Below are 22671 nucleotides of genomic sequence, written 5' to 3'. Positions count from 1 at the left end.
GGCCCCGTTCTTTTAGACTGAAATTTATAAGATCTGAACTGAACTGAACTTTACTTATAGGATTTGAACTGAATTGAACTGAACTTATAGGATCTGAATTGAATTTATAGGATCTGAACTCAACTGAATTTATAGGATCTGAATTTAACTGGACTTATAGGATCTGAACTAAACTTATAGGATCTGAACTGAACTGAACCGAACCGAACTTATAGGATCTGAACTGAACTTAAATTAAGTGACTTATAGGATCTGAACTGAACTTATAGGATCTGAACTGAACTGAACTGAAATTATAGGATCTGAACTGAACTTATAGGATCTGAACTGAACTTATAAGATTTGAACTAAACTGAACTGAACTTATAGGATCTAAAGTTAACTTAAATTAAGTGACTTTAAGTCCAAAAGAATCAGGCCTAAATGTTTTGGCACTAGCTTAGCCAATCATTTATATCCAGAGTATTTTTTTGGAATTTTTTTTCCATTTTAGTCCACTTACCAAGATAACCCTCACATATAGGATAATTGCCTATTTGCCTGTTTCCCTTGGAGTATGAGGAATGTTGACTTCTTGGTGGCGTCATTATGATGCAAGCATACCATAAATTAGGTCTATTAAGAGAAAAAATTAGGTCTTATTAAGAGAAAAAAATTAGGTCTTATTAAGAGCACTAATTAACAAATTTTTTCACTTAAATTTCTTCTATATAGAAATCTTAAGAGGAGTATTTTATATTAAAACCTTTCTTTGAAAATGCAGCGATATACAAAAGTTCGTGTTTGACCATTTTGCCTATGGCATTGAGTCTCATGCTGAAATTAGATCTTAGAATCGATTGTTGGGGTTTGAGTTCGGTCCAGGGTGTCTTAAGGTTAACTAATACTATCTTAAAACGTAGTCGTAGTAATTATGAAAATCTTGTTCTTATTTGTGCTTCACTGTCAAAGAAGGTAGCTAATATTATGATTTTGCCATAAATGTTGCCAACATCACTTCTATATGTAGTCATATAAACATTGAGGCCCTTGATAACTCGGTCGTAATTTAGTGTCGTGAGTTATAGTCGACATTTAATACCATAAGTGTATATGTAGCCTAATATCACTTAAAATAGTCGGTGATTATGTGAATTATACTTCTAAATCAGCCAACTTATACCCCATACCAACTAGGTGGAGCAACTCCAGAGTTACATGATAGTTTCTTGAGTTATAATTTTATTTCTTAACACCTTTCCTTAGTTTGAGATGGAATTGTAATGAATGTCATCATGAGGGCACTTGTTGCTCCATAGAACAGGTATTTTTACACTTCTTACTGCTTTACCTTTTTGAAATTGGTGGGACTTCGTATGGATTGCAGATCTCGTTGGAAGTAATGCCATTTTGAGCTTTAAGACAGTAGATCAACTGTCTAGTCTAGCTTAAAAGTATTATCAAGGATGTAAAATTAGATCTTCAGTTTTTTGATGAAGTGTAAGCATTGCTTTCGTGAAGCCAACAAAGTTGCCGACTTTATGGCTTCTATTGGACATTTATGTTCAACTCTTTCGAGGTGGTTTGAAAGCCGGTGGCTTTAACTCACCTCTATCATTCGAAAAGATGAGATAGGTTGGTCCTACCTTAGAGGATCAATCTAGTTTAAAAAACTGTCTAGTCTAGGACGGAGGGAATAATTTGTTTTGGTAATCGACTTTGCTTAGAACTTAGGAGTTCATTGGTCAATCGTAAACAATAAGCATGTGATTGTTTACTAAGCTATGGGGATTAGGGCCGCCCTTAGGCATGAATTGACTTTTATATCCTCCTCTAACAAACTACTTTTATTGGGTTTAATTGCTTTTGGGATAATTTATTTTTCGCTCATTGTTTGATGATAGGAGTCTGACTTGTGAAATTGGGAACTTAGATGGTAAGGATGTGGGTGACTCATGATCAATAATGACATGTTGATACTTTATTCTTATATTAGCTTTAGTGATAAGTATTCGCATAAGGTCTGATCGTCGCTTCACATAACTTTTAAGCTTATGCTACTCTAAAATTCAACAAATTTCCAGAAAAAGTCTCATCTCGTTGGTATTTTCCCACTTTGCTGGAACGAAATCCCCCTTTTTGGCCTATTATTTGAACAAATTATGATACATGTCTGAGTTCTGTACCCTAGTTAGTTGTTAGGGAGTACAAGTTTTTTTTTTTTTTTTTTTTTTTTTTTTTTTTTTTTTTTTTGACAGAAGTGAAAAGATGTATTACACAATGATCCGGCTCTCGGAGCCCATAATACATCCATTATCTAAAACTAAAACAACATCAGTAATACAAACTAATAAACCTAAAGTAGAAAGGAGTAGAACAGAATATTGATAACTGGCGATTGACCCAGCTTCACCATGATATCTGACTTCCAGAAACCGTTGATACCTAGAAACCGTCAGGTAGCAATAACAAGGTGAACTTAGGGAGTACAAGTTACTCCCTCCGTTTCTTAGGAATTCCCCATGTCACCATCTTAAGCAGTGCGTTAATTTCAAAGAAACGGAGGAAGTATGCTAATTCGGTTAAGTGACAAGACATTTACGAAGGGTTTGACTATTATTTTGTGAAAAGTTCTATGCTTTTTAGTACGGAGTATGATATAGAGACAATACAGTACTCGTATTAAGTATCAGTGTATCATGTCGTGTTTAAATCTTATGATATATTTAATCAGAGTAAAATGTCAATGTAACCCAGCTTATAAGTTCTTTGATATACCCAAATTTGTCTAAAAAGTGTTGGGAGGAGGAGGAGCATATATAGTCTTGGGTTAAGGTTGACAAAATTTTAAGTTAGATAATTCTTTTCTTAAGTTACCATGGGAGTATTAGTGTTGAGAAATTCATTTTTATTTGAATGTTGTAACTTAACTTTATGGTAAAATCTTTATCAAAAGATTCTGGATGCGTATACAATACATAAAATTTATAAAGGCTCTGTTATCCGTAGTTCCTTGTCCCATTTGTTTATGAATAACGTACACTTTTGTGGTTAATTAGTTAGGTTGGAATAGTATTATAATCGGTTACTCTTCTTGGTGTAGTGGTGATGTCAGTGTAATCGACCACGTATACAAGCGACAAATTAATAAGTAATTATCACTGCCCTTGCTGTTAGTTTATCAAGACATGAAGTACGGAGGACATTATTGTCCACTAACTTGTGGTGATTTTAGAAAGGTGCATGTGGTGACCCCGGTATGATACTTACTAGCACTATTTAGAATAACAATTGGTCTCCCTTGTGATGGGTTATCATTTGTGGCGGATATTTTGTGAGATAAAATGGTAACAAAATGGGTTAGTGGAGAAAGGGAACCACATAAATAGTGTTGCAGAGAGAGAAAAAGTGGGTACTCTGTGAGGTAAAATGGTATCCGTCACTCAAGAGTGACGAATATGTGCCGTCACAAACAAGAATTTGTGTTAGAATAATCTTTTAAATTTCATCACATCTCATTTTATGTGCCCAATAAAAATGAAAGAAAGTATATACGATTATAGTAGAAGAAATTTTATGTTAGTGGAGGATATAACTCATATGACCATGTTTTCCATTTTAGTTTACAAAATATGAGTTGTTATATAGCTCCTATTTATTAGAGTACTGCCCACACATGAACGTCTTATATTGGTTAAACAATACAAATTCTTGTTTAAAACGGTTAAAACGAGTCAAATAGAATAGATAACACAAAAACATAATGCTTATGAGCTAGCAAAATGTTTGTCCCATCTATCCATATTGGTGTTATTTGACATGTTTAACCTTAAGACGGATATGCCTGTCTCTAAGCAAGGCCAACTAATTAAACAAAAGTGAGTTGATTACTTTATAAATTTAGTAGATATTTTCTGAATTCATAAAGAGAACTCGTTTTCCTTCTTACAGGTGTACGTTAGTCATTAGCTTATATTACATGTAATTTCACATTTACATTGTGTACATTGTATTAGGCCCATAATTTTGACCTGGATTTGCTGAATTTAAAATAGTCCTTTTTGTATTTAGAGTAACACCTCAGGTTGAGGGTGACTTACTTCAGTAAAGAGTTATCCCTTGCCAATGATTTTTGGGTTGAAGTTTTCTTTAAATTTATAGCGCCTCAAGAAAATTACTCTACCAGTATAATGTGGAAAATGATATTTACAATAATAGATAAATAATATATTTATAAAATGTTAGGATAAATAATTGTAAAAGTAAGAGAGAGAAAAGTGGGGTAGAGAATGTGGAAAATGATCGAGAATGTTATAAAGTGGATAATGATTGGGTTGATGACCTAGATCGCGACCTTCTGCTTGGGAGGGTGAAAATGGGTCTAAGGTTAATAAGGTGAGATTAAGAGTAAAATCGGGTCGTGACCTAGTTAGCGTGACCTTTGCTTGGGGATGGTCTAATAATCGGTCATGGCTTGGATTGAATAGACACAATCATACAAAACAATTAATTCAGATGTTGATAGTAACTTAATTTTGACATTCGGTGTTGGGTTCATTTTCAGTACAGATAGTAATTATTATGTCACTCTTTTGTAGCCTTTTAGGCCATTTTTGATCTTGCTCTATGCATTATGCAGTACCAAATCATTTATTTGATGTCATTCAACAGGTTTAATAAGCATAGGTTTCCATAATCTCTTTGCATACTGAAATTGATGTGTGAAACTTAATGCCAATTTGGGGACCTACTTTACAATGATAATCCCTACCTGTTTTCCTAAACCAGATTTCTCTTTCGATCTACCTGCCACTTTTAATTATAGTGGTTGGCTAAGTCTTGTGATTCAGTGTATTTTGTTTTATTAGATCATGCTTCAAAGCAAAAGTGTGGACAGCTTCCACTTTGCCAACTCTTTTCCCAGTAGAGTGGTAGGTAAGCTTATCCTTCTCTTAGAATATGCTCTTTTAACCTTCCCAATGACGACGGTCTATTTCTATTTATGTAGATTTTATTGTAGTGACCTATACTTTTAAGATCATACTTTTTTTTTTCATTGAAATAGAATTAACAGACAGAAAATAATAGCATTAACTCAAAAAATATCTGACTTTGAGCATGCTGTTTATGGAGTTACTTTTATTTCCTAGTTTAAGGTTGTACATTTTATACGGTTATATGTAACCTGACAAACCAGCTGTTTCAAGTTTATGTTCATATTACCTATGAATATTTATCAATCACTCGACATGAACCTAACTCAATTAGGCGAAAACGTACATGGTTTATTTTATTTCACATGAACTAACCTGACTTGCATAACCCATCTATATATACGTTGGTCAAGTTTTAGAGCCACAATCTGCTTAATTCACTCATTTAATTTTTATAATTCAAATTTTAAACAACATAGTATAGTCAAATCTTATGCCCTATTTTTATTCTCTAGTTGTCAGCTCAATCCGATCACCACCTATTTAACTATGAGTTACGCATGTCGGTTCATGTCAAGAGACCACCCTTAAACGGACTCAAATAACTTCTGTTAAGACGCTATTAAATGGCTCTTAAAGTCTTAATCCCTGCCCATTGATTATGTGCCGGGATTGTGTCATGTTTTTTTTAGGTCGATATTTGCCAGCTCTACTTCTATGTAAAAGAGCTACATTCTTGAAATTACATATGAGAAGCTCTATTGTCTCTCTTGCAAGTCAAGGCCTCAAGAATGTGATTGTTGCTATTTTACGCCTTTGTGGTTGACATAATGTCATAATGTATCCCTTTTGATAGTGTCTTCTTCGACTAACTGATTGGAAATCTACTTGTTCATTACGATTAAAAAGCAAGGTGATTTATTTGGCTTCTATACCAGCTAAATGTTGCTTGATTACCTGTCTAATGGTTGTTCTTAAAATTCTCTTCGATTTAGTTTTTCACCTTTCCATCCATTGGCTCTTACCTCCCTGAACACCGCAGCTAGTACAGTATCTCTAGTCTATAGTCAGCTTTATGGATGCGCCATTTTTCTTTGGTTGGATGGCACTGCATAACTGAATTGTTTACTATTCGCGTTATTGTTTGCTATTCGCATCTTGAGCAACCTGTATCCCAAATCCACAATGGAGCACCGGTGGTAAATGAGTAAATGGTGACAGACTGACAGTAGCTTGATGTTTGGGCTTCTAATCTATTATACACTGACTGGGTCAGAGCACTACATATGATTTATTAACCTATATGACATTTTGGGCCCAAATTTGATCTGTGTATTGCTGCCTTACAAGCTTTGTTTTGGTCTAGGATGATGGTCCTCATAATGTAGTCCATGTGACAACTGAGAACACTTTGCTCGCAAAGCTGAACCCAAAACTTCATATTTGCACTTTGGGTTTGACTCTCACAAGTGTAGAATTAATGTTGTTAATTAAATTGCAGTTCCGAGGCCCAAACTACGCTTCGCGAGAAGCTCAGATAGGATGCAGTGTTTGTTTATCTTTGTCAGAAGGAAAAGATCCGGGCATGCTACTGAGCTAATTCAATGTGTTTGTAAGACATTTGTTACCTTCACAGACTTCCATTTTCATCCAGTGCATGACGAAAGTAAGTGCATTCGTCCTGGTTTCTTACCCCCCACCCTCCTCGGGTTTATCTTTTTATGATACGTATTTGATGAGATGGGATATATGTGAATTACCATCAATTCATGTTAAGATACAAAGTGGTAAGATTTAAAACTATACTCACTTGTACAATGTTAGACGTTTGGAACTACTCAAGTGCCATCTTAATACTAGCATGTATAACATGGCTTACATGCGTGCCATACTGTTGGATGGGTTATATGCATAAACTACTTTTGAGCCTTGACTAGCTGACTGATCAGCTCAAAATCCAGTTACAGCCAAAAATATTATAAAAATAAAAAACCACAAAAACAGCGAATACTTTCTAACCCCAAAAACAGCTAGTTTTGCTTGTGACGGGCTAATCCCGTCACAAGCTTGTGACCTCTCACAAAAAGGGAGAGGGGACAAAGTGGGGCACCCCTCATTGCTTCTCACTCACCTCTCCATGGGCATTTTGTGAGAGGAAACGGTATCCGTCATAAGCTTGTGACGGATATCGTCGTCACAAATGAGAATTTGTGTTTCATTCATGATCACATTTTCTTGGAATGCCTTTTAGCAACAAAGATTAATCCATACGGAGTAATATATTGTTCTTCTGTTTTCAACCTTATAAAGAGACAATAAATGTTGGATCTGGCACAAATTTTTAGGACAACTGACACGACTGTCACGTCTGTCAGTATAACTAATAATTAATACTTTCTGGTATAGCTTACCTTCTTCAAGTCATTGTTCCACGTCTAAAATTATTGTAAACTTGGAAACCACAATGGGTTAAATGATGTTTATGTTCCCCAAACTTCATGGTATGATTGGGGTGCTAATTACATGTGAATTATTACATCATTGAGATAATTGAAGATTTATCCATGTGGTTTGGTCTTAAACAAGTGTGATTAGTTTAACATTAATTATGTGCCTTGAAATGGTCGGGCATCACATTTAGGTCATAGGTTGTCATCTGGAGTAGGTTATTTGTAGAACAATTCGATTTCACGAGGGATGTATTATCGTATTACCCTTCTGTTTAACTTAATTGCACTCCGTGTTCTTTTCTTTACGGGTAATTAATAGTTAATTAGTCGAGGGATGTATTATGGTATTACCCTTCTGTTTAACTTGATTGCACTCTGTGTTCTTTTTTATAATGGTAGCTAACAGTTACTTAGTAACGGGTCACTTTGATTGCGTTATCATTTCGCCTTCATAATTATTTTCATCCAAATACTAATATCTGATTGAGGCCATCTTGCTAATAGAAGTATTATACAGAATCAAAACAAACATAACTTTATCAAAAAAAAAAAAAAAAAAAAAAATTGTACTCCCTCCTATTCATTTTAACTCTTCCCCTTTCCTTTTTAATCTATTCATATAACTCTCCCCCTTTCCTTATTTAGTAAAGTTTTATACTCCCTCCCATCCACTCTTTTCTTCCCATTTGAAGTGGACACGGAGATTAAGGGTGGGAAGTATAATATTAATTACGGTTTTTCTAACATGTGCCCTAAGGGCACATGATAATAAGCTAAATAGGGGAAGATTTTCAAGATTATTACACTAATTATGGTAAATATGAGTTTCAACTCTAATTTATCATGAAATATTCTCAACAATATTTCCCTATTTAGCTTATTATCATGTGCCCTAAGGGCACATGTTAGAAAATCCGTATTAATAAAGATATGAGTAGGGTTTGGTAATTGGAGAGAGAGATGAATAATTAGTATTAAATATTAATAAAGGAGATGGGTGAGGTTTGGTTATTGGAGTGAGGTAGGAATAATTAGAATTAAATACTAATAAAGGAGATGGGTGGGGTTTGATGAGTGGAGAGAGGTAGAAGTATAATATTAATAAAAACTTTCTCAAAAAGGAAAGGACAAGAAAACCGAAATAATCCGTTTTAGGAAATAGGGAAGAAAAGAGTGGATGGGAGGGAGTACTTATTTTAATCACCTCACCCCACAACAATACTCCACAATACTCATACTTTATCTTATTTTAATCACCTTACCCCACAACAATACTTATTTTAATCATCTTACCCCACAATAATACCTTCCCTCTTTCCAATTACCTTACACCACCACAATACTTTACAATAAAATAATCATCTCCTTAATTTGCGTGCCCTTTTGAAAGGGAAGAGTTAAAATGAATAGGAGGGAGTAATAATTTATACTTTCTGGTGTAGCTTACCTTCTTCAAGTCATTGTTTCGACCCTTCATGGTCTAAAACTATTGTAAATTTGGAAAGCACAATGAACTTAAACGATTTGTTGTTACATGATTTTTATGTTCTCCAAACTTCATAATTAAAGATTTAGCCATGTGGTTTGGTCTTAAACAAGTTTAATTAGCTTAGCATTAATGATGCGCCTTGATATGGCCGGCCATCACATTTGAGTCAATCTATCAGATACCTAGGTTCTCATATGGGGTAGGTTATGCATGTAGAACAATTCGATTGCACGAGGGATGTATTATGGTATTACCCTTCTGTTTAACTTGATTGCACTCCATGTTCTTGTCTTTACGGGTAGTTAACAGTTAATTAGTCGAGAGATGTATTGTGGTATTACCTATGTGTTTAACTTGATTGCACTCCATGCTCTTCTCTTTACGTGTAGCGGAGTAGTTAACAGTTAATTAGTAAAGGATCACTTAGATTGTGTATTTGTGTTATTGTTTTGCCTTCCTAACTATTTTCAACCAACTACTTAGATTTGATTGAGGCCATCTTGCTAATATTATACAAAATCAAAACAAATATAAATTGAGCAAGCTTTTGAAAATTTTAAAGAACGCTTTCTAACAAAAATTATTAATTTAACCGTAAAGTGTTGTGCAAATCAATTATTGGATTTATCTAAGTTTTGTGGACAGACAGACTTCTGTCTTCAGTTTATCAAGTTGGCCGATTGCCATGGATTTTCTGTTGTTTAGTGCACTTGACACATTTCAATGGATCTCAACAAACAGGAAATTGTTATGGTCCTTTCAATTACTCCCTCCGTCTCAATGATTTGTTTACCTCTGATTAAAGTACCCCTCACAATGAATATGAAATGTAAACAAATGACTGAGACGGAAATAGTACATTATACTTTATATCCGAATAGAGAACACTTACCACACTGGTTTATACCCCAAAGGAGGGAATCAAAATGAGACATTTCACCTACAGCAACATGATTCGTGGTCTTATTCTTTTCACTCCTTTTTATGAATGGATGAAATTCATCTTAGATCCTAAATGTGGGGTACTCATCTGATACAATCATACAATCAAGAATTGCATGCACATTGTAAATGACTGCATTTACTACTCATTAATTTATACCGCATGCTTATTCTATTCTTTCACATGAATGTCATGAATACCAATCGTTGGTTGGCGCAGTGGTAGCATGGGGCTGCGCTTGGTAGGGAGGTCTGCGGATCGATCCCCCACAACTGCGATTGGGAGGGGTTTAAATACCGTAATCCTTGGACACGCCCCGAAATCCGGATTAGTCGGCCCAATGTGGTTCGGATTACCGGATGGTTTAGACCAAAAAAAAAAAAAAAAAACATGAATGTCATGAATTGCACTGTTTAGATTCCACTTTTTTTTCCTGCATCTGAATTCATTCTGCAATTGTATTGAAGTTAATGATTAGATGAGTAACTCTCTACTTCTTCATATATGACGTCAAATCCTATGTTATTCCAACACTTTACTTTGGTTGCCTGTCGCGTGCCCGACTCGCACACTTCTACACAACATGACACTTCAACACTTCATTTGGACCAAAAAATTAAAAGCGTCTCTAACAGAATAACCATATCTGACACTCCAACACCGTATCATGTCGGACTCGTACTACTGAGTCAGAGTAACATAGGTTATATATTATCGGACTCCAAATTATCTGATTACTGATGCTTTCTAGGAGCAACAGAAGCGTGATTTACTGAGTCCAGTCATCTAAAGTCAGAGCTCTATGGTTCATAATTTCATATTCTAATCTAGCTTGATTTTGGTTTATACACTTCAATGAAACTTACCTCGAGTCTTTCAAAGCATTAACATTACTTATGACTTTATGAGTTATGACAAGTTAATAACCAATAATTTTCACTGATGCATTATTGCCATTGATTGCTGTAGACTATAGCTACTCACTAATTTACTGTAGGTTAATGCAGGAAGTTAAAATAGACTTGAAGACCCACATGAACTGAAGGAAACATCCCAAATGCTCTGCAGAATTCAAGGGCCCAAACTCTGGATTTAACAATAAACAACCCCCACATGGGATCTGCACTTATCTGTTATCACCTTCCTGGTCAGTTCTCCTCCTCTCAACATTTATTAATGTTTGATTGTTTTCATTGAATACCATAATCTGTCATACATTTTTAATTTATCTTTTTTATTTAGGTTTTTTTGTCAAAAACTACCTTATATTTAAGGGTATTTGTAAAAAGACTACCTTACATTATTTTTTTTGTTTTCAACTACCTTTGTTTTCTTTATTTTTGTTCAATAACTACCTATGCCAAGAGTATAGCCATATTTGGTCAATTTTCCGGCATTAATCTATCTCATAAGACTCTTTTATTAGTTTAATCTTACGTAGGCCCGATTTCGGGGAAGTTAAGATGTACTTACACTTACTTTAGTGAATATTTGTTGTTATTATTGGAGTATATAAGCATAAGTTTTGCTTGTCTGAAGTTAAATTGGAAGTTGGTCGTAGTTGATAATTGTTGTCTGATGTTAACAGAGTCATGTGGGATACGCTAATGTCGTTAAACTGGCCAAATCTCTTCAGATTTTCATGATATGTAGTTATTAAACAAAAATAAAGAAAACAAAGATAGTTGAAAACAAAAAAAATAATGTAAGGTAGTCTTTTTACAAATACCCCTAAATATAAGGTAGTTTTTGACAAAAAAAACCCTTTTTATTTTCATAAAATGCCCCTATATTCTCTAAAGTTTCTGAGGGTAAAATTGTCTTTTACTGTCGATCACCATCCCTTATATAACAAGCCTTACCAATTACCATCACTTATATTATTCTCTGCCACCTTTCTTTCTTAGCTCACATCAGATCACATTGGCTTTTTCATTTGAAAATAACACTTACAGAGTAAGGAATAAGGAATATATTTCAGCATGAGGATTGGGTTATACTTTTTAGCCATCTTAGTTACTGTTACAACGGTCGTTAATGCTTGCCCGCCATCAGACCGGGCAGCATTAATGTCCTTTAGGAATTCCCTGAATGAACCATATTTTAATATATTTAAGTCATGGGTTGGGGCGGATTGTTGCCGTGGTTGGTACGGGGTGCATTGTGACAATGCAAAACGGGTTGCTGAGATTAATCTTCGTGGTGAGTCTGAAGACCCGATTTTTGAGAGAGCACACCGAACCGGGTTCATGACCGGTTCAATCTCTCCCGCTATATGTAAGCTAGATCGGCTTAGCACCCTGACCATTGCCGATTGGAAGGGTATCTCAGGCGCGATTCCTGAATGTATCACCTCTCTTCTCTTCCTTCGGCATTTTGATCTTGTTGGGAATAAGTTAAGCGGTAAAATTCCGAGTAATATTGGAAATTTGAAAGAACTCACAGTTATTAATCTCGCTGATAATGTTCTTACTGGTCCTATCCCTCGGTCCATTGTTAATTTGGACCGGTTGATGCATTTAGACCTGAGGAATAATAAACTTTCAGGTCAGTTGCCAAGTGAAATTGGCCGGCTCAAGATGTTGAGCCGGGCCTTGTTAAGCGGTAACCAAATTAGCGGGTCTCTTCCCCCCTCCATATCCAATATTTATAGGTTATCGGATTTGGATCTTTCTTTGAATAAATTGTCGGGCAAAATACCCGATATATTTGATAAAATGCCGGTTTTGTCAACTCTGAATTTGGATGGAAACATGATCTCTGGTGAAATACCAAAGAGCCTTTTGCATTCAAGTGTAAGCATACTGAATTTAAGTAAAAATGCTTTAGAAGGCCGGTTACCCGATGTTTTTGGTCCAAGGTCGTATTTCACGGCTTTGGACCTGTCTTACAACCGGTTTAGTGGTCCGATACCCAAGTCCATATCTTCAGCCTCTTACATCGGGCATTTGGACTTGAGTCATAACCACCTCTGTGGACCTATCCCAGCAGGTCCCCCGTTTGATCACCTTGAAGCGGCTTCGTTTGTGTTTAATACTTGTCTTTGTGGGAAACCCCTTGGTAGAAAATGTTGATTGTTGAAGTTTATGTACCGTTTATGAGTGTTTATCCATGTTTAGACTCATTTGGTCAAATGTACTTGATTGTTGGCCATCTGTATAATTACTCGTTTTTACAGCTGGCAAAAAAAAAAAAAAAAAAAATCCATGTTTAGATGTTTGCCTATAGTTTCATGCAGATATATTCGCTTCAGCTATCCGTATAACACCCTAAAGTTGTAATGTTAACAAGAGTTATCATCTCGATTCCTAATCCTATCGATACAGCATAATTATTTACTCTATTTCGTTGTCCATTCTTGATGTTTATTCTTCTAAGTTGTCTGATCTTTCGTTAATTTGATATTTTTCGAAATACAAACAGTAACAGTACTCTATTGTTTGTCTTCTTATCTTATGGTATACGCAGACGGCAAACGGAAAAAGGCTCGTCTGAATGAGAATTGGCAATTGGTCTTGTCAATAAAACTAATTGTTTGATTATGAATCGGAAAAACAGTGAAGAAAATTGAGTAAATGATTTATGATTTATTACGACTCTACGAACCGAATTCAACAATACAAAACTAATCAGCTTATGATGCGTCAAATTCAGTAATTGAGTTCGACTCACTTGACACAATCGTTTCCAACTTCTGAACAAGATATAATACTGTAAAGAAGACGATGATGGTATGATCAAATGAAATGTTTTAAGGGTTTTTAATTCGGTACAAAAACTAGACCTAAAAAGCATTCATGAACCAAAACCGAGCTTACCTTCACATCATTCTGGAACCGGTTTATTTTCCGTTTTGTTATTGACGATGTGTAACAGACTAACAGTGAATTAAACACTGTAAACCGGATGGCGCAGGTAAGCAAGTCTGTGTTAACTGCAGAAAATTCCAAAGTGAATCCAATCTTAATTAAATTAAATCAGATGATTTACACCAATGAATAATAATTTATTTCGGAAAAAAATAAATTTACAGAAGTGAGGTACATTTGTACAAGGCAACAATAACAAAAAAATTTCCTCAAAAATAAATAAAAATAAGGCAAAAATCTGTGGAAAATTCACTGTGGTATACTACATCGAGGGTTTTAAGTTTTAATGTTGGAAAAGAGATTCAGGAACCTGATCAGGGTTAATAATCATGCCATAAAGTTTATCTCTACGACCTAACGTGTCTCGACGAGAAGGGATGGATTCGGGTGTAGATAGCTCAACACTTGGTGGAACTGGAACTTCGCGGGAGTGACCTGAAATGCACAAAGCACCAGAATCGTCTTGTTCCCAGTATACTTCTACCATTATGCCTCTTGGATTTTCCGAAGTCTCAGTTTCTGGTATCGCTACATACCTAGCCCCGATGGGTATCTGCAATATAGATCATCATCAATTACAGTATGTCCGTCAACTGTAAATTATAAAAGACTTGCTACTTTTAAGTCATTTTACGAAGTGTCGTGTTGATAGGAGCCTCGTGTGGAGAACTGGAGATAGAGTGAAGTGCGGAAGTAACATACTTGTGCCATGTTCAAGTGCATACCTCAACGGATGTTCCGGACGTAGTTAGGGTTAAGGTGATCAATTTTCCCTCAGCGGCTGCGCTTTCCATCTCTGCCTGTTTCGCAATGTTCAAGAAAACTTCTTCAAGACTAGTTAGGCCAAGCTGGATGTCGGCTATGCCAAATTTGCTTTCGTTTTCTTGTAGTTCTTCAAAGAAACTCTGGTGAATGTAATAATCTCGAAGTTATGAGCAACAACATATACACATAACTACACATTTAACAACAATGCTGTTTCCAGAGAACCCGTAATGATAATTGCATCGATCATTTCTATTTCATAATCTAAGAAAGACAGACAGTTCAGTGAGCAATTTTGTTTTATTCCGTCATATACCAGACCTCCAACAAACTGTGAGACTTGGGTTGCGTAGGAAATATCATTTGTTTTACATCACAGTCGGAATGAATCAGTTAATCAACGACGTTGATGAGAGTCATACCGTTAGCAGCCCTTCTTTCTCATGTGGAATGACAAATGTCAGGAATGATTTGTTCTCCTCCTTCGGCACCACATCCAAATGCTACAACAAAATGTTAAGAGATCGAGATTGTCAAAAGCCTGCCCGATTACTAGGAGATTAATAAATTGCTGTTTCTGATACACACCTGTTTAAAGAAATTCTTGACAGCCTCCTGAGAATGAGAATCGGTAGGTGCATCCCCGTTATAAGGGGTTCCAATAAGATTTCCGACAAAACTAATATTGGCTATGAAACCAGTTCCAAAGCGTGACTTTAATCTAGTTGATGTTCCTACACAACGAAGCCTGCCTTTAGCCATGATTCCAATTCGGTCACTCAATATATCCGCTTCTTCCATAGAGTGTGTTGTCAGAATGATGGCTCGTCCTCTTTTTGCATTCTCTATTATGTCCCATACATGTCTCCTGCTAATAGGGTCCATCCCGGTTGTCTGCAGTTAGAAACAACAGCTGATTAAAATTAAGGTTGAGTACTAATTTTTTTTTTTTTTTTATATATTTTTAATTAAAGTGCTTGGACTTTCTAGGGTACTCACCGGTTCATCCAGAATGATCAACTTAGGATCACCAATAAGCGCGATTGCCACACTTAAACGCCGTTTCATTCCGCCACTGTAACTTGAAGTTCTCATTTTAGCAGCATTTGTCAACCTGACCTCTGCCAACGAATTTTGAGTAACCTAAATGAAAACACAAACTCCAATATGAGACGGATTTATGTTAATAAATAAACGAAGTTGGCAGGAACAGATATACATGAAGCATTCAGTTTGCATTTTATCAGTTGCAGTGAAAAATTTATTTAGTCATATCCAAGATGGAAAATAAGATCGGTTAAGTCAGTTTGACACTTACAGTCGAAATTGTAGCCGGAGGTAGACCTTTTATCATTGCGAAGAGGTTGAGGTGTTCTTGACCAGTCAATACATCCCACAGGATGTCAAACTAGATTGGAAAAAAAAAAGAGACAGATCAGTTCAGTTACTCATACTGTCGAAAAAAATCATTATAAAAAAGGACAGCTGGTAAACCTGTGGACACAAGCCTATTCTCTTTCGTATGTTTGTCATGCCTACAGAGCTGAGGATGGAATTCCCGTAAATCAGTGCTGCGCAGAAAAGCACCATTGTAAGAATATTTAAAATTTTCAGTACAAACTTAATAAAAAGTCTGAAAATTCCGAGCAAATCTTTACCATCTCCGCTAGTCGCAGGTGAAATTCCTGTCAAACAATTAATTGCAGTGGTTTTGCCTGCACCATTCGGTCCCAATAGGCAAAATAGTTGATCCTTTGCAAAGTTGACCCATAAACCCTAAACAGACCGACAAAAAACGAATTATTTTAACACGGTTTTCTAATTTTATAAGTGATCATAGAAATTACCTATATTTATCTATAAACATTGTTTACCCTGAGTGCATGATAAGCAGGAGTCGTCTTGCATTTACAGCAACCCAGAGTTGTTGATCCAGGATAGACCTTTGCAAGGCCGCGTAATTGGACAGCAACGTTTGGATCAACGACTCCTTCCCTTATTTGTTGTTTCACAGTATTCTCTTCTCCAAGTACATCCTCGTCATCAGGAGTGACATTCTCAATTTCCAGTGAAGAGCGATAGCAGGTACAGATGCTGCCCTCTAGTAAATGTACATAAGAATACGTACTCAGGAAAAACTATACTCCCTCTGTCCGGATCATTTGTTTACCTTTGATTAAAATACCCCTCACAAAGAATTATAAAAGGTAAACAAATGATTGAAAGGACATATTTTTGCCATTTTGTTCAATAAGTCTCATCTATCTTTCTCTCTGAGACGGATTTTGAATATTGGAGCTCATTGACTGAAATAAAGGGGGTAGATAAGAACCGGTACCTTGAACCTTACTCCCTCCTTTGCCAATCCAATAACCAGGGTACAAAAAGTAAAATGCGGATTTTCTGACTCCAAATGGGTTTGGGATTATGTTGTCCAAGTAAAGAGCCAAGACAAACCAAAGAATGAATGATCCAACAAACCATATGAAGACGTCATTCTGCAGTTACCGACACAATACTTAAGCATCATTGATATAACAGAATAGTTAGATAACAATGAAGTCCATTTCTAACAGATTAAGGGGACTGTTTTCATACCATTGTAAGTATACAATCATCGTCATTCGGAGAACATTTGGTCCTACCACTCCAGCTGATACCGGGGTCTTGATGTGTTGCAGTCGCATCTGTGAGCATCTTTAAAGCTTTGGCTAGCAAATTTGGAGGGTAGAAGGACCATATGATCCTGTACCCTTTAGAGAACCTATCACTGTATGGAAATCCAAATGCTGTCACAACCTGCATAAGCGGGATTAATGTCAATGATGTGAAACGTGATACTTGTAAGTCGTAAGGCTGTCATGCCAGCAATTTTATTTTCGGCAAGTCTTGTCTGAGATTATATTATATTTGAGACTTCCTCAAACACTTGTGTCTTCTTCATTTAAATAATCTGTCTCTGGTTAGTGGTTTTGTCTCAGATGTAAGACTATCTCAAGCTCTGTAATGTGTAATTTTTCGTTAAGACTATCACACGGGAATTGAACTTGCCTGGGTGATCAAGCCAATAATGAAGTTATAGAACCCTATGTTTGTGGCTGAAGATGCCTGGGTGATGAAGGCCGATAGCGCAAAGGCAAAGGCTGTCTGAAATAGATACATGGCAAGAGTGGAGATCAGATAAGATGTTAGCGGATGCTGCAAGTTCTAACAGCTATTATGCACAAACTGAACAAACTGGTATACAAAGTACTAAAATAGTGAATAAAAGGAACTGACCATGTTCAACTGGAAAAGGAAGAACACAAGTAACACTATTGCAAAATTGTTATGCTTGAAAAAATCAAACTGAAACATCATCCCGAACAATACGATGAAAACAGATGAGATGGCAACGATAAGGCCCTCCCAAGCCAGCCATGATAGCCAATATGCACTATCAAAGAGACCCATGATACTCATTGCCTGAAAAGTTTTAGCAGAAATAAGGAAACATCCAAGTTTAACGCTTTATTTTCTCGGTGTAAAGATTACCCGCTACACAAAACAAATAATTGAACCTATATTAGAGGGGAGACGAACCTGTCTAAGTTTTAGCTCTTTCTCAGTCACCAAAGCACTAATTTGGAATACAAAACCAAACATAGCAACTGCTAAGAAAAAGGTTGGACCAATGGACTCCATTGCTGAGAAGGGATCAGCTGGAGGGTGCGCGAATTCTGTCAAACCGATTGTCCACCTGAAATTTTCGTCTGGCCATTATCCAAATAGCAAAAGAGTCCTTAGTTATAAAAACACCATAAAATTTAAACAAAATGACTTTCTAAATAAACTGCTCACAAACCCTGTCGCATTTTGAATTTAGCGACAGGTTTTATTAGCCATCGTACACAATCTGTGTAATTTAGTAGTGACTACAAGCAAGGCGATACCTTTGATCAAAAACCTAGCAATTTCGCGTTCAGCAGAAAGCTGAAGTGGGAGTTGGAATTTGAAGGTAGGGTCTTCAATTTTGCCTCTTACAAACACTACTGACGAGTTAGTTTGAAGACCATAGCTGATTGTTCCATTTTGCTCTTTGAAATGCAGTGCTCCTGGACTGTGCATTGGGTTGGAAAGAAGCCATTCATCGACCTCTTCCTCTGTCCTAAATGACTTAACCTGCATAAGTAATTACAGGTCACAGAATTAAGTTCAGCATGATCTGTTCTCTACAAATGCTAATACTCCCAACATTCTTGCTAATCGAATTGTATTTGATTCTAGCTTCGTTGGTAAAGTCATGAGAGGCGTTGCTCATGACCTGGGTTCAAATCCTGTGAGTATCACACAGGATATAACAAAATTAAAGACAATATAAACAGGATAAAATCTTAATTAAGGCGTCTAGTTAAGGTAAACCTCTAATTTTTTACATTATTGAAGATAATTTCTTTTTGACTCGGGATTCGGGTTAATTATCGGGCACATGTTCAAATTTTTGGTTAAGGGGGGCGGGTTTCTGGTCGATCAACGGGTCGGATAAAAGTTTTGAGACCGGAGGGAGGCAATATAAATGGGATGCTTATAAAATTCTCATAAATAAATAAATAAAAGGGTTTTTCTAACGTGTGCCTTAAAGGCAAGCATTAAGAAGCCATATAAGGAAAGATTCTAAATTAAATTAAATTAAAAAAAGAAAAGGTCGCTTCCTTTTTTTAAAAAGTATGTTATTCATTGACTCAAAGGTTTGACCTTATCTCTAATCCATTTTGACCGAGGATTCGGGTTTATTTTTGGGTTCAAGTTCAATATTTTGGTCAAAAGGGGACGAGTTTCGGTTTGATCAAGGGGTGGGGTTAAGTTTTTGACAGGTTCGGATAGAGACAATATAAATGAATAGTCTCCTAAGAGACGGTCTCATAAATGTTCTGCAAAATGGTGTAAGGGGACTAAGGGATGTCAGCCTGTCAGCTAACAAATCAAACATCAGCAATCACATGAAATGGGGAATTCTGAAGAGCCAATTAACATAATGATTACGTCTGTTAAAAGAATTTTTTGCAAAACGGGGGAGCTTCCAGGAAATTCTACTAGCCACAAATTCTAACAATAAGACGGCGTGAGACGGTCCTTTTCTAATAAAAATTCATTCAGTTGTTGCTAATAATAAAAGAGCGATTTTAATACAAATTGTCCGTTTTACAACGTATGACCGTCTCACCCAACAATTCCTGATTTCCGGGAACTTAAACTAACAAGACAAATGATTTAACCAAATTCTTTCAAGCTTGGCTTTGAATGTCAACATGAAATTTTGACTAACCCCCTCTACGGCTCTACCTAATAAAATATGTAAATAATTCCTATGTAAATATTAATGATCTTTGATACATAGCTAGGATTTAGCCGAGCTCGAGTCTAGACCTTGCAAATGAGTCATTCGGATGGCGTTCGGGTCAGGTCAATTAGGGTCGAGTAATTATCGGGTCACTTTTGGGCCGGGTTATTTTTGGGTCGGGTCATTTCGTGTCCGATCTTTCTGGGTTGTTTGGGTCATAGCCAGGATTTTGCCTTAATAAGTCATTTTGGGTCGATTGGGTCATTTCGGGTCGAGTCTAGAGCGTCAAGTTTGGGTCACTTACTCACTTTCGTGTCTCAAATCAGTCTTATCAGATCGGATTAATTTTGCCAGGTCTAAGCACGACTAAGCTAATTTCGAGGCTTGATGAGCTAACTCAAATCATTTACAACTCTACAACTCTAATAAAATAACGTATCCCTAAAATAAATAAAATAAAATAAAGGGTAAATTGATAACTTATACTCCGGTAATTACAAAACTAACCTTGGATTCCGGAATTGGGCGGCCAGGATTATTGCTTCTAATCTTGGTAACAATTTTATCAACATTATTAGCAGCACCATTAGAACTCCCACTACCACTATATACAAAGTCAAAGCACGGTTGTTTGATGAAAACTCCGAGTTCACACGGCGTAATTGACGTCGAAACAAGAGGACGAGGATCCAAAACGTTATCGTAATACGTAGTATTCGTAAACTGGGATTCAATTGCTCGTTGTATACAAAATAATAAGAATATGAATATTAATGAAGAAAATAATTGAAGTATTGTTGCACTTTTATGACGCCATGAAAGTAATGCATTCTTTGTTAATAATGCTTTGAATTGTTGTAATACTAATTTCATTCCGTTTTGTAATTCCATAAATTTGGGAATTTTTTTCTGGGTTTGTTGGTGAGATTTTGAATTGAAAATTGGGGTTTATAAGTATGTTATTGATTTGATTTTGATTTGATTCGTTAATTATTTGTGGAAAAGGTGGATTACATGAAGGCGCGTTCTGAGGTTGGAGACCCACGTAAGCTATGTAAATTGAAAGTTGGAACGTTGACTAATTTCAGAATTAACGAACTAATTAAGTAGATTATTAAAGAACCGGGGGGTGCTTTTGTCATTGCTCTTGTCACTATGTACGGGTCAACCGGGTCGGGTAATTTCAAGCCTGATTAATTTTGGGTTTGCAAAAGTTCGGATCGGGTTGGGTCATGTCTGGTCATATCGGGTTTGAACCAAGCTCGGATCTTGAGTTCGGATGTCAGGTCGGGTACAAATCGGGTTATCCGGATTGGGTTATATTGGGTCGGGTGAATTTGGGTTTGGACCCGTCTTAACAAGTATAAGGACAGGACGAGGAGAGCCTTAAATTGGCTTACTGACTAGTTTTTGGTAGGGGTGAGCAAAAATATACGATACGGTTTTATAATACGAATACGATACGGTATACGGTTTGAGTTATACGGATTTCCGTATATACGATACGGAAATCCGTATATACGATACGGTTTTTATAAAACCGTACCGTATCCGGGTCGGGCAAAAACGAAACCGTATATACGGTTTCTGACACGGTTTGAAGTTTTTCTATAAAAAAATATTAAAAAAATGCAAAGTTCCTCTTTAAACTCCACTCTTTTAATGTTTTTACGACTTTTTTTTTACCAACTTATCCCAATAAACAAAAATCAGCCCTTTATAAGAGGTGGTCATGTTAGAGGTAATTATTAACTCTTGAATAATTACAATGTTTAATTGGGCATTTGTCACCAAACCGTATCCGTATATACGGATTCCGTATACACAGTTTTTCCGGGTACCCGAAAACCGTATCGGATCCGTATAGTGATTTTTGTGATTTTTAAAACCGTATACCCGATACGGTTTTCAAAACCGTATCGGGTACACGGTTTTGCTCACCCCTAGTTTTTGGATGTGAGTAGTTGAACAGAATTGGATTCTCCAATTCGATAATATGTTGTATGGTTGATAAAACTTTGTATGTGGGCTTCTCCAATTCGATAATATGTTGTATGGTTGATAAAACTTTGTATGTGGGCTTTCAGATTATTAATGAAATTCTTACTTTCTACCAAAAAAAAAAAAAAAGAATTTGGGTTTGGGTCGAGGACGGTTCTTGAGTTCGGAAGTTGGGTTTGATTATTCGGGTTGGGTAAGTTTTTTGAGGTCTAGTATGCACTATACACTTAGGCCTGGCAAATGGGTCATTCGGGTCGGGTTATTATCCAAGTAATTAACTTTTCCGGTAATTATCACCCAATTAAAATTTACACCCGGATTATTCCATAGATTCCAGGCAAACCTAAGTAATAATCAGTGTGCAACGATAATTATCCGGGTCAGGTTATATTGGGTTGGACCAGGTCAGGTTGGTTTATTGGATCGGGCCAATTTAGGATTGGGTAAAGATCAGGTCTTGAATTTGGATGTCGGGTGGGATCATTCAGGTTAACTATTACTCCCTCCGTCCCGGTCAATTGTTGTCTTTTTGTTTTGGTACAAAGACCAAGGAAAGAGAAGAAGGCCAATAACTAAATGACAAGTGGAACAAATTGAATGAGAATGATCAAATTGTTCATCAAGTTCATTCTTAAAATAGAAAGGACAACAAATGATTGAGACACCCAAAATGAAAAAGGACAACAAATGACCGGGACAGAGGGAGTATTATCAAGGTAAATTCCATGAAGGTGCGTTAATTATGAGGTTGGAGATCCACGTACGTTACGTAGGAATATAAATTGAACGTTGAAAGTTGACTAATTTCAGGATTAACTAACTAAAATAGTAGTTATTGTGTGAGACGGTCTCATATTGAAAGACGGTTAATTGTGTAAAAATCGTTTTTTTATTGATAGCAATAAATGATTGATTGTTTAA

At 36.2% G+C, this 22671-nt stretch overlaps 2 protein-coding genes across 2 annotated transcripts; one reads left to right on the top strand and one right to left on the bottom strand.

Annotated features, from left to right (window-relative positions):
- The first annotated feature begins 4650 nt into the window (after positions 1 to 4650).
- On the top strand, positions 4651 to 13120 carry LOC141619444 (uncharacterized). Its single transcript, XM_074436463.1, has 4 exons — positions 4651 to 4698; positions 4830 to 4914; positions 6415 to 6579; positions 10793 to 13120. Exon 4 carries the CDS (start codon positions 11778 to 11780, stop codon positions 12867 to 12869), a length of 1092 nt encoding a protein of 363 aa, XP_074292564.1. The 5' UTR covers positions 4651 to 4698; positions 4830 to 4914; positions 6415 to 6579; positions 10793 to 11777; the 3' UTR covers positions 12870 to 13120.
- A 612-nt stretch (positions 13121 to 13732) lies between these two features.
- On the bottom strand, positions 13733 to 20817 carry LOC141619443 (ABC transporter A family member 2-like). Its single transcript, XM_074436462.1, has 16 exons — positions 20257 to 20817; positions 18362 to 18590; positions 18012 to 18181; positions 17709 to 17894; positions 17481 to 17576; positions 17028 to 17228; positions 16768 to 16927; positions 16304 to 16530; positions 16088 to 16205; positions 15924 to 16000; positions 15748 to 15837; positions 15429 to 15572; positions 15018 to 15323; positions 14852 to 14932; positions 14390 to 14569; positions 13733 to 14217 (listed from the first exon to the last, which is right to left on the bottom strand). The coding sequence occupies exons 1-16, from the start codon at positions 20638 to 20640 to the stop codon at positions 13948 to 13950; spliced, it is 2919 nt and encodes a 972-aa protein (XP_074292563.1). The 5' UTR covers positions 20641 to 20817; the 3' UTR covers positions 13733 to 13947.
- Positions 20818 to 22671: the final 1854 nt, after the last annotated feature.

This window comes from Silene latifolia, chromosome X (genome assembly GCF_048544455.1).
Source record: "Silene latifolia isolate original U9 population chromosome X, ASM4854445v1, whole genome shotgun sequence".
Classification (NCBI taxonomy): Eukaryota; Viridiplantae; Streptophyta; class Magnoliopsida; order Caryophyllales; family Caryophyllaceae; genus Silene; species Silene latifolia.
Note: the sequence above shows the minus strand (reverse complement) of the source record. Positions and strands in the feature narration are given on the sequence as shown.

Excerpts from the sequence above, each read along its gene's own strand:
- LOC141619444 (XM_074436463.1), top strand. The coding sequence starts at position 11,778 with ATGAGGATTGGGTTATACTTTTTAGCCATCTTAGTTACTGTTACAACG.
- LOC141619443 (XM_074436462.1), bottom strand. The coding sequence starts at position 20,640 with ATGGAATTACAAAACGGAATGAAATTAGTATTACAACAATTCAAAGCA. Across the intron at positions 16,206-16,303 it reads CTGCTTATCATGCACTCAGG|GGTTTATGGGTCAACTTTGC; the intron begins GTAAACAATGTT and ends CGGTCTGTTTAG. Across the intron at positions 14,218-14,389 it reads CGTCCGGAACATCCGTTGAG|ATACCCATCGGGGCTAGGTA; the intron begins GTATGCACTTGA and ends TCTATATTGCAG.